This window comes from Ictidomys tridecemlineatus, unplaced genomic scaffold (assembly GCF_052094955.1).
Source record: "Ictidomys tridecemlineatus isolate mIctTri1 unplaced genomic scaffold, mIctTri1.hap1 Scaffold_46, whole genome shotgun sequence".
Classification (NCBI taxonomy): Eukaryota; Metazoa; Chordata; class Mammalia; order Rodentia; family Sciuridae; genus Ictidomys; species Ictidomys tridecemlineatus.
In genome coordinates, this window is record NW_027522984.1 from 2048160 (window position 1) to 2068942 (window position 20783).

The 20783-nt window shown below is 34.2% G+C and overlaps 2 protein-coding genes across 4 annotated transcripts in view; one reads left to right on the forward strand and one right to left on the reverse strand.

The window, feature by feature from the left end:
- LOC144373685 (transport and Golgi organization protein 1 homolog) overlaps positions 1-6914 on the forward strand; it is a 44545-nt gene extending 37631 nt beyond the window's left edge. For all 3 annotated transcript variants that reach the window (XM_078036718.1, XM_078036719.1, XM_078036717.1), the window contains 9 exons: positions 411-512; positions 1361-1421; positions 1536-1571; positions 1649-1716; positions 1836-1936; positions 2118-2255; positions 3224-3300; positions 4906-5068; positions 6086-6914. In XM_078036718.1, coding sequence (XP_077892844.1) covers positions 411-512; positions 1361-1421; positions 1536-1571; positions 1649-1716; positions 1836-1936; positions 2118-2255; positions 3224-3300; positions 4906-5068; positions 6086-6405 — 1066 coding nt within the window. In that variant the 3' untranslated portion in view covers positions 6406-6914. The remainder of the gene's footprint in view (positions 1-410; positions 513-1360; positions 1422-1535; positions 1572-1648; positions 1717-1835; positions 1937-2117; positions 2256-3223; positions 3301-4905; positions 5069-6085) is intronic.
- LOC144373716 (axin interactor, dorsalization-associated protein-like) overlaps positions 1-20783 on the reverse strand; it is a 74039-nt gene that overhangs the window by 32893 nt on the left and 20363 nt on the right. The window contains exons 6-8 of the mRNA XM_078036735.1: positions 13770-13892; positions 11897-12019; positions 10966-11082 (exon numbers count right to left, since the gene is read on the reverse strand). Of these exons, the coding sequence (XP_077892861.1) occupies positions 10973-11082; positions 11897-12019; positions 13770-13892 (356 nt within the window). The 3' untranslated portion in view covers positions 10966-10972. The remainder of the gene's footprint in view (positions 1-10965; positions 11083-11896; positions 12020-13769; positions 13893-20783) is intronic.

A 20783-nucleotide genomic window follows, 5' to 3' on the forward strand; every position in this document is an offset into this window, starting at 1 on the left:
TATTATGGTACCAGTCTTGGATTGAGAAAAGAGTTCCTCCATGACAAAGATATACTTAGTGTCCTACCCATGGCAGAAACGAGAAAAGAATTATCCCCTGCTTTATCCTAATATGTTTAATTATGTTAGGTTGATCAGTCCTGATCTTCCACATTGAAGTAAAGTGAGTTTTTATTATCTTACACACAGGATACTTGCCCCTGGGGCACATGTTGTTTTCACATTTATTTTATTTACTGGTAAGTAGAGAATTAAGAGGAGAAGTTAGAAAATGTAAGTGATTTGCCAGAGTTTGATTTACGAAATTGCAGGTTTGAATTTCTATTTTATGTGCCTAAGCATTTTATAGAATTGTGGGAAGTGATATTTACAAAGAGAAACTTTTGATTTGATAACTGGCTTTATTTTAGGAAACTAAGCCACGAAGAATATGAGAGACTAGAAAAAGAGCAGCGGCTGTCAGCTGCAGATGAAACGGTGGTTTCCGCTGTACAGGAAGTTAAAAATCACAAGTGAGTTCAGTTTCTAAAGGCGGGTGTCAATGTCTAATGATCTAGTGTTAGCTTTCTTTTTAAATCTTTTTTTACATTATGTAGATAGAAGAAAATAGCATGGAAGTATAAATAACGAGAGGATATGAATACATTCAATTCACACAGGAGAAAAAATAAATTTCAACTTTACATATGAAAAATGTTAATAAAAAATTTACTTACACCCAATGGGAAAGACCATAGGGAACTTGGTCAATGCAAACAGTTCTGGGGGTTTTGATTGTTGTAGTAATTCTTTAAGAAATCAGTTTGCTGTGTGATGTATCAAGACCCACAAAAGTGTGGCATTTGATAGACCTTGGAAATCTTCTATGGATATAATTTGAAAAAAATAAAAAATGTTTTAAGGAGGAAGATATTTCTAGCAGAATTACTTGAGAACACACTGATGAACAGTTACAGAAATTATAATTTATCATTCAGAATCTTTACCAATTAAATGATAAAGAAGTTATTAGTATTAGGTTTTTATTTTATTTATTTATTTATTTTTGGTGCTTTACTACTAAGCTACATCCTTAGACCTTTTTTTTCCCTTGAGATAGGGTCTCAGTTGCATAGGTTCCCACTTAATTGCTGAGACTGACCTCGAACTTGTGATCCTCCTGCCTCAGCTTCCCAATCATTGGGATTACTGGCATGTGGCATTGCACCTGGTCTGTAGTATTAGTTTTGATCACACTGGATTCATATAACTATAGAAATGTTTTTCTTATGTATGATAAAGTCTTTAAAAGTATAGCTGATGGAATAAAGGGAAAATGGTCAGAATGTTTCAAATGTTATTCAATTGTTGTAATTCTTAGGCGGAGAATTGAAGAACTGGAAGAAGAACTACAGAAAACCAAGCGCTCATTTAAAAACCAGGTAGTAATTAATACTGTCCTATAGTTGCAGAATTCTTTGTATCTAATACAGACAATTATAGGCTATTATAATGAGTCCCTAAAAACATATTTTTTAATGTGTTGTCTTTTTCAGATTGCTGTGCAGGAGAAGAAAGCTCATGATAATTGGGTAAGATTTTTTTCCCCATTTTCTTTATTTTGTGCATAGCCTACCGCAACTGAATTTGAATATTTTCTCTTTAATAGCTCAAAGCTCGTTCTGCAGAAAGAGCTATAGCTGAAGAGAAAAGGGAAGCTGCTAATTTGAGACAGAAGTATGTGATTTTGGTATCTTACTATATGTTTTATAGTGTTTTAAGGTTATGCTAGATATTATCTATGAAGGAATAGATTGCTGTTTCATAATTCAGCCCATTCTTTCTCAATATTCAAGACTATTGGAAATGACCCAAAAGATGGCAATGCAGCAAGATGAACCCATGATTGTAAAACCTATGCCGGGAAGACCAAATTTACAAAATCCTCCTCTGAGAGGTAGGGGGCACTTTGTAAAAAGAGCTATTTTATTTCTTGGTGCAGAATGTATGTAAATTACTTTTTATTTCTGTCTGTAATGGTTATGAAATAATCTAAATGATTTGCTAAAGCAGGAGGTGAGGGTTGGTGTCAGGGAGAAGGCTACCTTAAAGTAGTAACACGGCATTGTTGTCTTTAGGTCCACTGAACCATAATGGCTCTTTTGGTCCATCCCCCGTGAGTGATAGAGAATGTTCCCCTCCACTGACAGCAGAGCCAGCTGGAAGACCTCCTTCTGCTACTCTTAATCGAAAAGATATGCCCAGAAACGGATTTGGTGAGCATTCACATGTTGCTTTATAGTAAACTGCTTCAAGGTTTTGTTTTTTTTCCCTTTTGAATATTCTAATAAAAACATAGAATTTGGGCCTGTACAATACATAGAAGATAATTTCTTACGTTATCTTAGTGAATGTTTTCTGTAAAATCTGTTCTAGAATAGAAAACATTTTTTTTTCCTGGAGGTCCCTGTATTGTTTTTTTTCTTTTAAATTTTACACTGTGAAGTGTAAACCTTTATCTTTAAATTAAATCTCTATGGTGTTCCTTTCCAAAATATTATAAAAGTAGCCTTAAACTTTATGTAGCATACATATTTCCAACATGAAATACTGAGTCTTATTTCCAATTCTAAATAGGACTGTAGTCTTGGTAAGATTGGAATTCAGGTTATACAGACTAAGGAAAAAACAGCCTACACATACTTCAAGTCTATAGCTTAAAGTTTAGGACCAGTACTTATTAATCTGCTGTTCTATCAACCCAAGGCAGTTCTTTATTTTTCTTAAGTCTCTTTATAAATTGTGATTTACGTATTGGGCAACCCATTTTTTAAAAAAAAATATTTTTAATTGTAGATGGACATGATATCTTTATTTATTTTTTAAATGTGTGCTGAGAATCAAACCCAGTGCCTCACACATGCTAGGCAAACACTCTACAACTGAGCTATGACCCCAACCCCTGGGCAACCCATTTTTAATGTTGCTTTCCAGTTATTGTTGAACCCTGACCTGTCCACCAGTGGTTTATTTCTTCTGAAAAATACATACAAGGGCTCTGATCTTTCTTTCCCAAGGGTCAATGGATGGACCTTTACCTCGTACTGGTCTTCTGAGGCATCTGGGAAACCCGTTGCCTCTGGTAAAGGACCAAGTAATTTCAAAGAATCTGTAATTGTGGATGGAGGATTTTTATTCTTTTCATGTTAGAATAAGTCTGAATCCATTCTTTGATCTCTAACAGACCCAGGATGTGGTCCAGCTCACATGAACAGCAGCTCCAGAAGTTCTTCTCCAGCTAAGGTGACGAATGAGGGCAAGGTAAGTTCTGTAGTTACTGTGAATCATGTGGTCATGCAGGAACATGTAGCTTTCCTACAGTACTTTCTCTTTGCTTTATCCTTCTTTGTGTTCTATTTGTACTATCCCATTTGTTTTTTAAAAAGCAAACTGTTCCCCAAGAACCTGAGACCCCCTCAATCTCCACCATTACTTCTTTGACTGAGCATCCAGTTGGAGTAAGTACTTAGAGGTTGAGAACTGAATTGGGTTTTATTCTGTGCATTTCTGGGAAGGATATTCAGAGCATGACACTGATCTTGTTTGCTTTAAACTGCATGCAATATTGAGCTTACTTTTCTCCTTAACTTGGGAATGTTGCTTAAGTGTGTACAACTATAATGAACTACAGAATGTAAAAAGTTATCACTCTAACTTTATATGATGTTTTGTGTTGAATCTTCTAAGGCAAAGTAAATTCATTATAAATTATATAATTCATCATTTTTATTTTTGTTTGGAAGAATGTTATTTAAGAATTCCTCCATTTGTGCAAACCCTATTTTGAGTGATTTGAATTAGATTGTTATCAGATTTTCTGAAAGTGAAATACTGTTTCAGTGAAACAATGATAATCTGAAATGACCTCTTGAGCCAGTCCCAAGCAATGGTCTCATTTGTTCACATAAGTGTATTCTCTTGTAACTGTGTTGCTATTATATCTGGTAGGTCTTCTGCAGCTCTATAATAAAATAAATTTTTAATTGTTTAGTTTCAAACCCACTACTCATAGGAAATGATAAATCAATATCTCAAATGGTGTACAGTAAATGAAAGTAAATATTAAAGCCTTTTCTTCCTAATTTGTGTATATAGCACTGTGATGGAAAATACTTCTCAAGTTCCAGTGTATATATATTCTAGGAATATACATCTCTGGAGAAATCTAAGGGCAGCTTAGATAAGACCCCAAACCCCTTTGTAGTAGAAGATTTAAAAGAGAGCAAAGACCCATTGTTAGAGAGGAGTAGAGGTGGGAAAAGCATGGCTTGGAGGCAAACCTGGGATTGAGTTTCTTTAATATGCAGTGTGGCCTTCAACAAATTATGATATTCCATTTGCTTTTGTTCCCTCTTATTTAAAACAAGACAGTCTACTTAAAGATCTCAGAGGTTGAATAATATATGAAAGACTTACCGAAGATACTCTGAATAGTAGCTATTATTACATGGGTAGAGAATGGATTTTTCATTTTATTCTGTTCATTCTTAATATGGAAGTAATGAGCTATTGTGATGAAAGGGAAGTGATGGGGAGGGGGGGAGTCCCTTTGAAATAGATTGTAGTGAATCCAGCATGACATACTGGTCAGAAATCACCTCTGTTAACAACCTCTGCCAGTCCTCTTGCCTTTCCCTTTCCTGTGCAGATATAATCAGTAACAAACTGGTCCCTCTTGTGGCATCCTTCCAACTTCTGTAAGCTGTCAGTGGGAATACACAGGAGGGGTGGGTAGAGTTTTGTTGCACTGATGGTGTTCTCTGGACAGGTGCCTGTTTTGGGTTTTAGCTTTTATCGGTGTTGGTACTTTGTCTTAATACATAGGAATTTTAAAACTTTTAACTTCTTTCAAATCTTAAATTCCAGGTGCATATGGCTATGAAAGGGCCCCCTCCTTTCTCAGGGGTACCCTTCATGGGCCCCCCCGTGGGACCCCCAATGGGATGGCCTCCACCACCTCCCATTCGGTATGGACTGCCACTTCACCTCGGTGGGCCTTTTGGGCCTCGGCCAATTCCTCCACCATTTGGTATGATGATCTGAACAGTAGTGATTGACTTATAAATCACATTCATCTTCCACTTCTATTGCTTGCTAAAACAGTTGGTTGCTATCTCAGGTCTTAACAATGAAAGGATAAAGCTGAGTACATTTTAACTTTTCCTCCAGTTTTCTGGGACATATGGGACACTACATAATCTTATACTGAGATAGGCAATAGCTATCTCTCATAGACAAGGATAAGGGGCTATATACAGAAAAGCCAGAAATATTACTTCTGCAGATGTTTGTTGAAAATCTGTTGATATGCACTGCAATAGATGGAAAGGTGGATGAGTCGCATGCCATAAATTAAAATTTTGTCACAGATATGAAAATCCTACAACATAAAGTTTGTAATCACCCATAATGGAAGCATAAGCAGTAGGTTATAGAATATAGAAAAGGAAAAGTCAAACCCTCCTTACCTTGAGAAAAGTCAGAGGGAAGTGTTAAAGAGGAGGATTTAACAGTGACCTAATAAATGTTGCTGATTTAATTAGGTGGCTGTGGAAGGCCTTTTCCTGGAGGGCCTGCACCTTGATTCTGATGGCATATGTAAAGTCCATGCTGAAATACTTCATGAATTTTTAATGGATAGAGTAATAAATAGTGGGATTTCCTTTTATCAAAATTTCTTTGATGTAGTAAAGTTCTTATTTCATAATCTATCATCTTTTCATGGTAATATAGTACTTCCAAATATAAATGGAGCTCTTGTGAGATAGAAATAATTCTGCAATTATATAGTATGGAAAGAAAAACGACAAGCCTGGAGCTAGGTAGAGCCATATTTAAATCCTTAATATGTTGCTTCATGGCTGGTTGGCCAAAGTCTATAACCTAAACTTGTTCCATTTCAGTTTGCCTCATCTGGCAAGTCAGGATGTTCACCAGTTGATGTTCTAGGCTTGAGAGAAATTAAAGACTATAATATCAACATACTTGAAATCACCCTAGTTCAGAAATTTCTGGGTATTTACATAACTTCCTTTTTATTTTCCAGGTCCTGGTATTCGTCCACCAATAGGCTTCAGAGAATATGCACCAGGTGTTTCACCTGGAAAACGGGATTTGCCTTTTGACCCTCGTGATTTTTTTCCAGGACCTGCACCAGCACCATTTAGACCTTTAGGCTCATTTGGCCCAAGAGAGTACTTCATTTCTGGTGCCCCATTACCACCTCCAACTCATGGTCCCCAAGACTATGGGCCACCACCTGCTGCAAAAGACTTAATGCCTTCAGGCTTTAAAGATGAAGCTCCACCTACACCTGATTCTCAGAGTAGTGAGGGATGTTCACAGGCCTTAAAACAGGGCCTGTAAAATTAACCTCTGACACTTAGTCAGAAAATGGACTATGAACTATTCATCGAGTTAAAGGATTATTGGCTTCAAAATATAAAAGTTTATTTTAAAAGGTTTATGTTTTTAGAATAAAGCTGCCTTGGCGCAGTATACATTTTGAGCCAAAATATTTTCCCCCTAAATATCCCCACTTAAGCTAGAGTATTCTTCCAATTTTAAAATGTGCAATAAGGAATATCTTTGTTTTAGTTAATGTAGCATATACAATTGCTAAATGATTTAGAATGTCATAATTATGGACATTTCTTGTGGAAATGCTTTAAAACATGTATTTCCATTATCCTATTTTTAGTGTATTCCAGTTGATAACAGAGAAATGGTGTTTTATAAGCTTGATTTTTTTCTCTTTCAATATCTGGTTGCAGAGACTGTTATGCTAAAAATGTTTACTCAAAGATCATAAACTTCATTTTCCTTCTTGCTGAAGTTCTTTGTTGTAATAGTTCATAAAAAATTGTTTATTAATATTTCCCAAGTGTCTGTTGATTCATTGGATCGTCATGAGACTTTGTGCCATTGGGGAAGCATGTAAACTCACTCTCAGAACTGAAGATGGTGACTTGGCAGCATATTCCCTGTTGCTCACTGTTAAGGAGGCTGGACCTTGGTCAACTGTGGACTTCTACAGAGGATTTCTTTTACTTGTGAGAAGTCTTGTGGCTCTATTTTTGTAGCACATTCATGTACTTTTTTCTAACCACTGTCTATGTGAGAATGGTTTTCTGAGAATGAGTTTACATTAGTAGTAAGAGTTGTTTGACCTGAAGTTCTACTGCTTTTGCCATTATTGCATTATAACAGTAAAATATAAGGTGGTATGTTGTGTCTATAAAATAAGAAAATTTCTTTTTAAAAATGTACACAACACACTCTTCTCTTTCCCATACCTTGCCACTGATTTTCAAGGAATATGATAAAAAAAATTAGAAAAGTATAATCCTCTAAGAATGAATGAAACTCATAAACTTATAATGTCTATAATCAGCAAATATGGGCTGAATTAAATTCTTTTTTTGATAGATACTCAAATATATTTTATTTAAAAATCAATTAAAGCAAATCCTGAATCTGTAACTACTGTCTTTAAAACAATGTTTCTAAGAACTAGCTCTCCAGAACTGTAATATTAATTACGGCAATTTTAACAGTACATTTTAAGAGGTTTAAGATTTAAATAAAATTATAAAAGCCTAGTACTTTTTTTTACTGCTAGACCATATTCTTCCATTCTTTTAAATTCTAGAAAGTAATAGGATTGTTGAAACCTAGAACATAACATATCATTGTTCTTTTTATGTCCCCTAAGTATTCTCAAAATAGGGGCAAAAGCTTCAGTGTGAAACAAAATCTCTAAACTACTGAAGATAACTCAGAATAAAAAGAATTTGAGTCCTTTAGGAAGAATTCAATCTACATAACCTCCATTTAATATTAGAAGCAGCAGCTGTGTATGTAAGAGGAAAACCATATAATAGCTTATGCCATTTTTAACCATGTAAAATAAAATTTAAGTCACAAACACCAATTTTGAATGTATCTTTCAACCTCTACAGGACACAAGGCAATGCTGAAGTTACTAAAACTTCTAATTTTAAAATAGCATTTAAATAAAGGTGATGTCAGCTAGGAAGATAGATTTTCAAGGAAAGGCAGATTTATTATTTTATTCAAAACAACAGTAGTTTTCCCTCTAAAGCCTTTTTTGTATTTATTCTATTATTAAGTTATAATGCATTCTATGTAGTTTATCTGAGCAGTTCTGAACCCACCCATAGTTGCTTCTCCTTACATCCATCTGATTGTACCACTTCTGTAGCAAAGCCCAAGGTATCTGCCAATATACAGGTTGTGTAGAGAATACTGTCCTCTGATTCAATTATACTTTTGTATCTCAAAAGTTTTAGAAGTCCTCTCCAGCAAATTGTGTTTCAGTTTAGTTACTAAAATCATTTCATTTGTGAAGCAGTAGTGTTTCAACCTGAAAGTATTACTGCTATAGTTGTAATTATTGTCCAGTGACTCATCCCCTCCCACACTAGAAAGTAAATTTAAACAACTAATTTGTGAGATACAGATTGCTTTGTGTTAACTGCTTCAAGATAAAATCACCTTTTTTGGGGGGGGGTTGGTCAATCAGGTCTGAATTAAAGCTAAGCTGATGACAATGTTCAATTTAAGTTTGTTTAATGCTGATGAAAGACATTCATATAAAGCATCCTCTTTTTTTTCCATATAACCCCATTCTTTGGTGGCAGCTGGGGTTGTGGCTCAGTGGTAGAGTACTTGCCTAGCACAGGCAAGGCCTTGGGTTTAATCCTCAGCACCACATAAATAAATCGAGGTTAAAAAAAAAAACATTCTTATGTGAAGGATGCTAAATGTTTCTTCATATAAATTATCACTTTGAGGGGCTGGGGTTGCATGTGAGGCACTGGGTTTAATCCTCAGCACCACATATAAATATAAAGGTACTGTGTCCATGTACAACCAAAAAAAATTTTTTTTTAAATTATCACTTTGATATACATATTTTATAGTATGAGAAAACAGAAAGAACAATGTATCAGTTTTGCTACATTTTAATAGTAGATTTTAAGGGAGCAACATCAAACATCAGTAACATCAAACAAAAAGGTACTGTGCATTCCACAGGGTACAGAGTAGAGTGCTGCCAAGCACCTTGGAAAGTTTACATGACATGGAGAAGATGAGGCCCTTCTCTTGAGAAGTTTACAGTCTGGAAATTTTGACTACTCAGAGTTTCGGTTGAGTGAACATTTTATTAAGGCAAATTCTTCATTTCCTAGAACTACTGTATACTGACCTATTTTTGCACTTGTGAAATTAACCCAATCCAGATGAAAGAAAAGACTAAATTTGGTTGAGAATTCTTTCAGGCTCATATAGTTTTATTAACATTCATCTAGTAAACAAAACTGACCTAACAGACAACTGAAAAATTAAAGACTAGATCTCTTGAAGTGCAAGGGCTAAAATAACTGTTATTCGTTTTAAAAAGCAAATTGATGGTATGATTAGGGTTTACACTAGTTTAAAAATAGGCCAAGTATTGCATTCCCTTCATGCATTGTTCATTTAAAATAGTGAATATTAAAATACATGGGTTCTACATGTAACCCACAAAAAAGCTCCTCACAAATCTTTATTTTCTGTGTATCAAATATCCACCTTGTGTACTATGACAGTTTTATTTATGTCTCATCAAGTTAAAAGTAATGTAAATAGTGAAATTATAATAGGCTAATAACCTGCATATTTTCATATGAATGTCAATATATCTAAATAGGAAATAAATGGCAGTCGTATCTACCTATATTAAAAAAATAGAATATCTTTCCAGATTTTGCATACTCATCACTTTATAAAGACAAGGTATGCAGGTTTTAAGGTTTCACAATCAGTTGTCAGAAAAACAGCAGTTGTTCCTGCAGTATCTCATTAGCATCTGACTCAATTATTTTTAGATGACATGATTTAGACGATGTAAACCCACTCAAAAATTTGTAATTATTCTGAGAGAGATAGTTTTAATGTTAACCCTAGAATCATTTAATGTTAACCATAGAAACAATAGCAATGTGATATAGAACAACTAATCAACATGACTAAAAATATGCTCACTTTCAGAAAAACAATCTGGTCATCTGGAAAAAAATCACAGCTACAATCTGGGGAACACTCCCATATAAGATATTGACCTGATCAAGGCACACTATTTCTAAGTAGAACTATCAGATGAGGGTGAATTTAGGCCAGCTCTAAGGAACAGCCTAAAAGACAGACCATAACTGATCCAATTTCCTTTCAAAGCAATCTGGTACTATCCTACCCACTTCAATTCAAAAGTTTGAAGTTAATTCAAATCAAAAGACCATATTGGAGCAAAAGTGAGCAAATGTGTAAACTCTAGCACATTCTTATTGCTGTATTAAGTTTGAAGATGAGCATACCTACCACAGCAATATTGTTCCAGGAAGCAGGGTAGGAACAGTGGTAAATTAGGAAACAGACTATTAATTGCACAATTAATAGAAAAGTAAAAACAAGTTTCAAAATCTACAATAAATCTGTATCCAAAGGAGTCATAACAATGAGGTGCTGGACTTTAGTTCTGTGGTACAGCTTTGCAATGGACTCACTGGCCAATAGATACGGTTCACTTCCTGCCTCCTGAAGGATGAATATGCTACACAGAGCTATGATGGTTTCTACTGAGTGGTAAAATTCACAGAAATTCCACATTACTCATGTCAGAATCATTCCTTGTGCAAAGTTTGATGTAGATGAAGATAAAGTGGTTTCTTGGTCAATAACTGCAATTTCTTTCTTTTAAAGTCAGTGGGTTTCTTGTATCTGTAACCACAATAGAAAGATCATTGTTTAAAATACTTTGATGATTGATCTACTCCAATGTTACATTCTCGATAAGAGGGACTAAGAAGAAACATGAACTAGTAACCATTAGAACAGTATGAATCCTATATGTATATCACTTACAGTTCTATTACAGTTGGCCCAGGTTTAATCTCATCCATCTCCATGAAAGCAAAACACTTGATGCTGGTAAACCTTTTTTAGGCTTGTAGTGTTTGAATTCAAAGAAGATAGCTGCACCTAAGGAATTAAAACAAACAACATAAGCCAGAGACCACACATTTCTTATGTGTCACCAGAAGCCTATGATTTTACAAAGTAACATGTGTCAAACAGTCTGATGACACAACTGTTGATAACTCACTGTGGCTGTCACTCCAAGCTCTGGTACTAGCATGTCTGAGTGACATTTCTCCATATCATTTAATTCTACAAAGTACAACAAAAATGTATAGCAAGAATGTAAGTTATGTACACAGGTAGAATCATAAACTACCAAAGAATATAAAATATTAAATACCACAAGAAAAACAGAAGTTACTTAAGTATCAGCAGTACCTATAGAAATGGTTTCAATAAGCACCTGTATTAGATAGAATAGAAATTTAAGAGTTCCTTTAAAAAAAATTCTACCTTATATCATTTCTCTCCCTCCCGAAACCACGCCCAGATTGTCCTTTCCATATTCTTACAAACTAACTGCCAGTTATAGTATCTTTTTACTCAATGCATCTTATTGAAAGAAAAAAAAATAATTCTTTAACTGTTAGAAAGTAATCATTAGGTTCCTAAAAGGACTTAAGGTAATTATTAGGGAACCTGCTTCCTTAACTCTGTATTATGAGAAAAACTTCCCTATCAAATAATATTTAACCACATTATTACACAACTAGATAATGCAACTGCTAATTCTCATATTTTAAAAAAATTTTTGATTTGACTTTAAGTCAATATTCATAACTATGTGACATAAGATCTTGTGTTAAGTATACTATGAACACAAACCCAGATAAGTACTGTGTCCTTAAGAAGTCAGTAACTGATAATTACAAACCTTTGGTTAATTTTTCAATATGCTTCTGGAGCTCAATGTCCACATTAAAATGAACATATGTATCTTCTTTTCTTGAAGCCACAGGAGTATCTTGCACAGGAGTTAAATCTATGTCATTCAGATCTGGAGAAACAATTAAGTTTCTGCTTATGAGCATTCACATATACAGACGGAAAATATAGAAACTGCAAAGGTTACAGTTCCTAAAGAGGCTTGGAAAGAGCTGAGAGGAGATTCTCAGGCTAAGAGATTCCTATTTGGTGTGAGCAAGTATGTGAGAGTTGTTGAAGTTCATGGGGTATGTGGAGAGAAATGAATATAGACTGGATAGGAGACCTCATGAATGGGACAAGGAAGCCTTTACATGGCCAAGTGGACAAAACTTGATCTTCATAGTGAAGTGGTAGGAAGCCTTTACATGGCCAAGTGGACAAAACTTGATCTTCATAGTGAAGTGGTAAAAAGAACAAACATGTTTTTTTTTTCCTTAGGGAATAGCCCACTATATATTTCTATGCCAAAAAAAAATCTGGAGTATATAATTTGCCACAATGGAGCTCTGCCACCAATTTCTAACTTTGATCAAGTATATGACTTATTTAGAAAAGCCTTTAAACCTAACCTTATCATAATTTCCCTGTTAAGAACCAAAAATGGATGAGAACAGCCAACAAAAACCCTTTGGTTAATGAATAATTTTTCATATATATTATCTAAATTCTGGTTATACTGTTTACAACATACCCTGAATTTACAACAACCAGATGGCACGTTATATATAGTTTTAATTTTCCGGGTTTAAAAATCTCAGTTTAGTCAAATTCAACATGGACTCATTTAATAACTCCTCAGTGTTTATGTGTTATTCATTTATGTGTCTCAAAAAGCTCAAAAAACAATTTAGTACATTTAATAATTAAAAAAATATTTACATAAAAATATGTCAGTATAACATATGCAAAGGTAATTTAACATTTACAACATCATTAAATATTTTTGTGTTTTAAGTATACTTTCTCAATGAGTATGCAGTTTTATAAATGGCCTATCAAACAATGTAAATATTTTCCGGTACACTATATATTTGATAACTGGTAACCTCGGAATTTAAAAGTGTACCAGTATTAGTGCTGTGGATTATGTTCTTTAAATAAATGTTTTTTTTGTGGTCATATTTTTCTTTTAATTAGCACTAATGAACCCATGGATCTGACTTTATTTCTGCAATTGATAAAAGTTCCTCCATTTAATTTAAGCACCGATCTGTTCCTTTGGTGCAAAACTACAGATTAAAATAAGCCGTTTGTACTAACTATAGTTATTTCTATAAAATGGTATAATTTATTCCTTAATCACATCATCATCCCACGGGATTGCTTTCAGGGCATGGATGTTATGGATGCACCCTACTTCCCTGTCCCCTGATTTTCATCTGCCTCTGTAGGATTCACCTAAGTAGATACCTCAGTAGCACAGGAAGAAGAAGGGGCTGAAGCAGGAGAGATGGGAAAATAGGACATGGGGCTTTGTGGAGAGAAATGAATATAGACTGGATAGGAGAAGGTGAGGGGTGCTATTGTTAATCTACATCCTGAAGACTGTAGCTGCTGTTAAGGACAATGTGTATGTTTAGTCTGCACATTAGATGGAATCTGAAGAGCAAAAATCTATACAAACTCAAAAGCAAAAGTGAGTGTATAAGTAGGAAATATTTTTTGTAAGTCTTTCGAACTATGTTCTGTTATGATCTCTTCTAGGATTTTGCCTCATTATAGAATGCATTAAAGTAAGTTGTCACATATACAAGACCATCCCCTGTCAAAAACTTTGTCCCATATGAGAAAAAACATAATGCAATTTGCCAGTTATTTACCCTTTATACTAACTGTAATATAGGGATCGATGCACTGTCCAGCGTCTTTCAGACCAATTTTCTCAATCCTGATAGTGAGTAATGTCATTCCCGGTTCTGATGGCAACCTTGGTAATAAAGTACCTGGCAACAGAGAAAACTCAGTAAAAGTTAGCTCCACCAACAATTCAGAGTAAATACTTTGACAAACAGAAGATATAGCCTACCTCTTAGGAACTAGCTAGGCATTATGTATTTTTATTTCCAAAATTCATGAATATCTGATGTTATACTTTTTTAGAAAAATATTTAATTTTACACATAATATATCTGCATTTCCCAACCATAAATCACCTTTAAGCAGAAATAATCATTTCTATAATAATAGTATATAGTATGTATAATAAAAGTATGTTAAAAAGATTACTTGAGGAAGCCCAATTATACATAATTGTATAATATGCTCACATAATATTTATATTCCATATGTACTTCTATATTATACTCAGCATCTTAATATGAAGTGGTAGAACAAAGACAAGAAAAGCTTTTAAAATACTTGTTATACTGGTCTAAAGTCTGAGACATTTAATATCAGAGTTGATCAATACATTCTTCTCTTTAGTTACTCCTAATAAAGAAAATAATTTACAATTTGATATTTATGTTTTAATTTAACTATATAGTCTAACTTCTATTCTTCATTCTATTTTGTATGAGTTATTCTCTCAGAAATTAGTACTATACAGACTGCCATATAAAATGGCCATTTGTATAACTGAACATTTTCCCCAAAACCAACTAAAATTTTTAAAACTAAAAACCCACCCAGAACAACATGACAACATTCACCCACCAAGGACATATGAAGGAAGAAATCAACTGTTCAGTATGTTCCCTTTTTTGAAACTAGCAATAGAGAACAGATGCAAATAAGCTGATTTTAATCAAGTATGTATACAGAACCTCAAAATACACTTAACAAAAGATTTTGGTTGATGTTTTTCAAGTTTCTATTCAACAATGTGTTATGCTACTTTTAATGATGAGTTATTTGAAATACATGAAGCAATAAACACACTACATTTGAAAATACACATTTGATTGATGGCAAATGTGGCTTGAGAAAATTTTGGGAGGTGATGGGAATGTTCTGAACTTGTATAGTGATGACAGATGCAAAACTCTATAGAGGTGTCAAAAATCGATGAATTTTATACTTACAGAAGGGAAATGTTATGAAATGCAAATTGTACCTCAACAGTGCTGTTAAAAATGTATTACTTTCTAATTTAAACAAATATGAAGACAATACAGACAAATGCAATAATGGGAAGGCCTGGAGGCTGCATTCCACTGTTGCATTAACAAACCTAAATGGGCTCAGGCTGATATCATTAAATATATACATAATACCTTTTATGCATCTTCTTTAATTGACAAATGAGGGTACTTTTAGAAGAGGGGCTTGTACCTGGACATCTGGGATGAACTTCAGAGAGTTAAGAAACACCTCTGAAATTTTATGAAAAATGTGAATATGTATACATTTATATTTATATACATACATATTCACATGTATGTATATCATATATGAATTTTTCTGCAGAAAAGTTCATTCTATTATGTAGTACATGGCTGTATAAATATGCTACAGTTTATGTACACATTCTTGTGTTGATAGACATTTGAATTACTTCAAGTGTTTGGATATAGTTAACAAGGCTATAATAAATACTCTTCTGAACATCTTCTGGTTCCCATAAGCACCCATTTCTGAAACAGAGGAATCACTAAGTCACCTGGCATGTTACCTCCATACCTACTATGTAATGACAATCCATTTCCCAAGGTGGTTGTGCCAATTTTTATTCCTAGCCCAAGTGCAGTAGTGTTCCCATTGCTCCACATCCTCACTAGGTACTGTTGTCTCAGATTCTTCATGTTAGCCAATTTTGGTATAAAGAGATCAATCATTTTAATTTGCATTCCTCTGAAGATTAATAAGGTTGAGCACCTTTTAGAATAAATCAAATATATGATTTCCTCTTTTCTGAAGTGTGTTCAATTATTTTGCTCGATTTTTTATTGAGATATCTATCTTACTGAGCTGTAGGAGGTCTCTATTATTTTGCTGGACAAATGTTTTACAAATAGCTTCTTAGTAGTTTTCCTTTATAAAGACTTTTTGTTGAAGTAGAGCATATACATTTTAAAATGCACAAATTGTTAGTACAGTTTGCTGAACTTCCACAAAGTGAATACACCTGTATAACTAGTATCAGATCTAGGAAAGATATGATCAGCCTCCTGGGAGTGTCCTTCCCCCCACCCTATCCAATTCACTCTTCCAAAAGATAGCAACCATTGCTAACTTCTAACACCAAGTGTTAGTTTTGAATGTTAAGAATGACTTTTCTCTGCCATGGTGTCTTCTGATTATGATAAATACTTACTGCTAGTAATATTCAAATTTCTTAATATCTTCCTTTACAATCAGTGCTTTTTATGTCATATTTAAGAAAACTTACCCCACTCCAAAATCATAAAGGTATTATCTTGAAAGCATTTTATAGTTTTGCCATTCACACTTAATTCTATATGTCACACAGAATTATTGACTACGGTGTATAGTAGGAGCTTTAATTTCATTCAATTTCACATAAATACTCAATTGTCTCAGCACTACTCATTAAAAAGACTGACATTTTCCACCACTGATCTGCAGTCCCACCTCAATCATAAATCATGTGGCAATCACTTTCTGAGTTTTCTATTCTGTCTTACCGGACTGTTTATCCTCTGACCACTAATATAGTATCTTAATTCTATAGCTGTATAAAAGGTCCAGGAACTGCAATAAAAATTCAGATGAGTTTCAGAAAGAGTCTATCTTTATAAACTGCTTCTTCTAATTTATGAACTAGTATATATCTTTACATTTTAAAAATCATAACAATTATTTAATAGAATTTTATTTGACCTAAAAGCCTTCAGAAATAAAGACCTACAGATCCAGGGAAAACTCCTGTTTTTTTGTTTATGTTCCATGAAGAATGGATGGCCATGTAGAAATGACTGCAAAAGGGGGTGTGAGCTAATGGTAAAAGGCTGCCAGGGTCCCAGCAAGCCCTGTCTGGTCAGATTCTTCTTGGCCTCTCTGTATAGCTTTCTTTCCTTCTGGACCTAAGGCAGGTCCTGTCTGGAATGAGGGTTTTTAAGGGAGGGGTAAGGTAGGGTAGGGGGACAGTAAGGGAATAGCAGGGAGGGAAGGAAAGAGAAAGGAAAAGAGAGAGAGAGAGAGCACTTTCTAGGTTTTATGACTGGCTTTGGGAGAGAAGGGTGAACGGACAGGAGGGCAGGAGGAGAGCAGAGGCTTTGCTGCTGAGGTTGCTTTTGGGATTCCAATCTCCTTCAGTTAGAAGTTCTCAGCAGGCCAAAACCTCACCCTTTGGGCTATCATATTCTGATCTGACCCTGCCCACCTTCCCCCTTTCCCTCCCTCCTCCTCCCTTTCTTATTTTAAGAAGGGAATGTGTAGATCTTTCCATCGTCTAAGATCTTCTTTGATTTCTCTCTTTAGGGTTCTGTAGTTTTCATTGTATACATCTTTGACTTCTTTCATTGATTCTCAAGTATCATTTTTTTTTGAGGTTATTGTGAATGGAGTAGTTTTTCTCATTTCCTTCTCAGAGGCTTTGTCACTGATATACAGAAATACCTTTCATTTATGGGTATTTATTTATATCCTGCTCCTTTGCTGAATTCATTTACTATTTCTGGAAAGATCGACCTTGTTCTTGGATAGGCAGAATTAATATTATCAAAATGACCATACTACCAAAAGCGCTATATAGATTTAATGCAATTCCAATCAAAATCTCAATGGCATTCCTCATAGAAATAGAAAAAGCAATCATGAAATTCATCTGGAAAAATAAGAGACCAAGAATAGCTAAAGAAATCCTTAGCAGGAAGAGTGAAGCAGGGAGTATCGCTCTATGAGACCTTAAACTATACTACACAGAAATAGTAACAAAAACAGCATGGTTTCAGCACTAAAACAGACTGGTAGACCAATGGTACAGAATAGAGGACACAGAGACTAACCCACAAAATTACAATCATCTTATTTTAGACAAAAATGCCAAAAACATGCACTGGAGAAAAGATAGCATTTTCAACAAATGGTGCTGGGAAAACTGGAAATCCATATGCAACAAAATGAAATTAAACTCATAACTCTCACCATGCACAAAACTTAACTCAAAATGGATCAAGGACCTAGGAATTAAGCCAGAGACTCTTCGTCTAATAGAAGAAAACAGTAGGCCCTAAACTTTATCATGTGGGTTAGGCCCCAACTTCCTTAATAAGACCCCTATGGCACAAGAATTAAAACCAGGAATCAGTAAATGGGATGGATTCAAACTAAAAAGTTTTTTTTCTCAGCAAAAGAAAACAATCCGTGAGGTGAACAGAGAGCCTACATACTGGGAGAAAATTTTTACCCCTCACACATCAGATAGAGCACTAATCTCTAGGGTATATAAAGAACTCAAAAAGCTAAGCACTGAAAAAACAAGTAACCCAATCAAAAAATGGGCCAAGGACTTGAACAAACACTTCTCAGAAGAGGATATACAATCAATCAACAAATATATGAAAAAATTTTCAACATCTCTAGCAATCAGAGAAATGCAAATCAAAACTAAGATACAACTCCAGTCAGAATGGCAGCTATTATGAAGACAAACAACAATAAGTATTGGAGAGGATGTGGGGAAAAAGGCACACTCATACATTGCTGGTGGGACTGCAAATTGGTGCAGCCAATCTGGAAAGCATTATGGAGATTCTTTGAAAATCTGGGAATGGAACCACCATTTGACCGAGCTATTCCTCTTCTTGGACTATACCCAAAGGACTTAAAAACAACATACTACAGGGACACAGCCACATCAATGTTTATAGCAGCACAATTCACAACAGCTAAACTGTGGAGCCAACCTACATGCCCTTCAGTGGATGAATTGATTTTTTAAAATGTGGCATATATACACTATGAACATTTTTAAAAGAGAATAAAATCATGGCATTTGCAGGTAAATGGATGGCACTGGAGAAGATAATGCTAAGTGAAGTTAGTCAATCCCCCCAAAACAAATGCCAAATGTTTTCTCTGATATAAGGAGGCTGACTCATAATAGGGTAGGGAGGAGGAACATGGGATGAATAGATGGATTCTAGATAGGGAAGAGGGGAGTGAGGGAAAGGAAGGAGGCAGGGGATTAGCCTCCTAATAAATGTGATGGACATCATTATCCAAAGAACATGTCTGAAGACACAAATTGGGTGTCAATCTACTTTATATATAGAGATACGAAAAATTGTGGTATATATGTGTAATAAGAATTGTAATGCAAAAAAAACCAAGTACATGAATAACGTGAATTGGCGTGAACATACTTTATACAAACATAAAAAATTGTGCTCTATATGTGTAATAAGAATTGTCCATTGTCGTGTATTAAAAAAAATAAAATCAATGAAAGAAAAAGAAGGGAATGGGGAGTGGGTAGGGAAAAACTGTGGAATGAACCCAAACTAACTTTCCAATGCACATATGTGAATATACTATAATGAAACTCATCATTTTGAATATCTATAAGATACTAATTTTAAAAAATGTAAGTAAATAGATCAGTAAAGTGGATGAAAGGGAACAGTGGGAGGGAGGATGGGGAGGGTGAAGGGACTGAATTGGAGCAAATTATATTCCATGCATTTATAATTAGTCCAAATGAATCTAATGTCAAGAATAACTACTATGAACAAATGAAAAAAAGAATAATGACTTCACTGTTTTTATAAAATGCATTCTCATAAACAATTCAATTGAGAAAAATGAAAAAAGTAAAAGAGAATGTACAATTCAACATCTCACCAACCGTAACAATTATTAAATCACTCTTCCATCTTTTTCTCTAATTTCAAGATGGCTCCAGTTTCATTTTCCTTTTGATGTTCTTTTATTTTTTCAACAAAGGTTTATTTTCTACATAAAATTCTTATATTTCTTTTGTTGAATTTATAATAAGGTCCTTGATATTATTTAATACTACTATAAATATTATAATAGTTCATTTTCTAAGCAACTATTACTTGTTTGAGATAGAATTGATTTGTCTGTACAGATTTTATATCCAGGAACCGCATAATCTTATTAATGAGTTATGAATAGGTTTTTGCATATATTCTCTATATATTCATAAATATGCAAATAAAGAACATCCCCCCTTTTATATTTCATTTTCTTGTCCTAGTGCAGTAGCTAGGGCTTCCAAAACAATGCTGATGAAAAGAATAGACACTCTTGTTCAAATTCATCATTAAACGATTTTGGGCTGTAAATGTCATGTAGCCATGTTTTATCAAGTTAAGGATGTTTTTCTGCTCTTTGCCAAGAAGTGTTTAAAATCAAGGCTGTATTTCAAATTTAACTGAAAACTTTTTCTGCATTGTTGACAACTTTATGAAATCTTTCCCCTTAATCTGCTAATGTGAACTATCTTGATAAATTCTGCTAACAATAATTTGAAAAATCACTCATTAGTTCAGGGAGATTTTCTGAATTATTTTCTACAGCATCCTATGTTTATTCAGTCAATCTTCATATGGCAGTTACATTATTTCTAACTTTTTATCATTATAAAAATCACCTAAACAGAGAATCTTATGTATATGCAAATGTTTTTCCCTCTTTTTCCTGTATTTTGGGGGTGCATTTTCAGAGTAAATTCTCAGGAATGGGATTGCTAAGGAAAAAATATATACTTATATGTTGTTAGAGAATGCTCAATTCCCCTCCAAAGGAACTGTACCATTTTTCTATTCCCACCAGTGATTAATAAGTACCTATTTCCCCTAAGACTCTCCAACAGTAGCTTTAATTTATGTTTTTATTAAAAATAAAGTTGAGTATCTTTTTATATGTTTAACGGGTATTTTTTAAATGTGTGTGTGTGTGTGTGT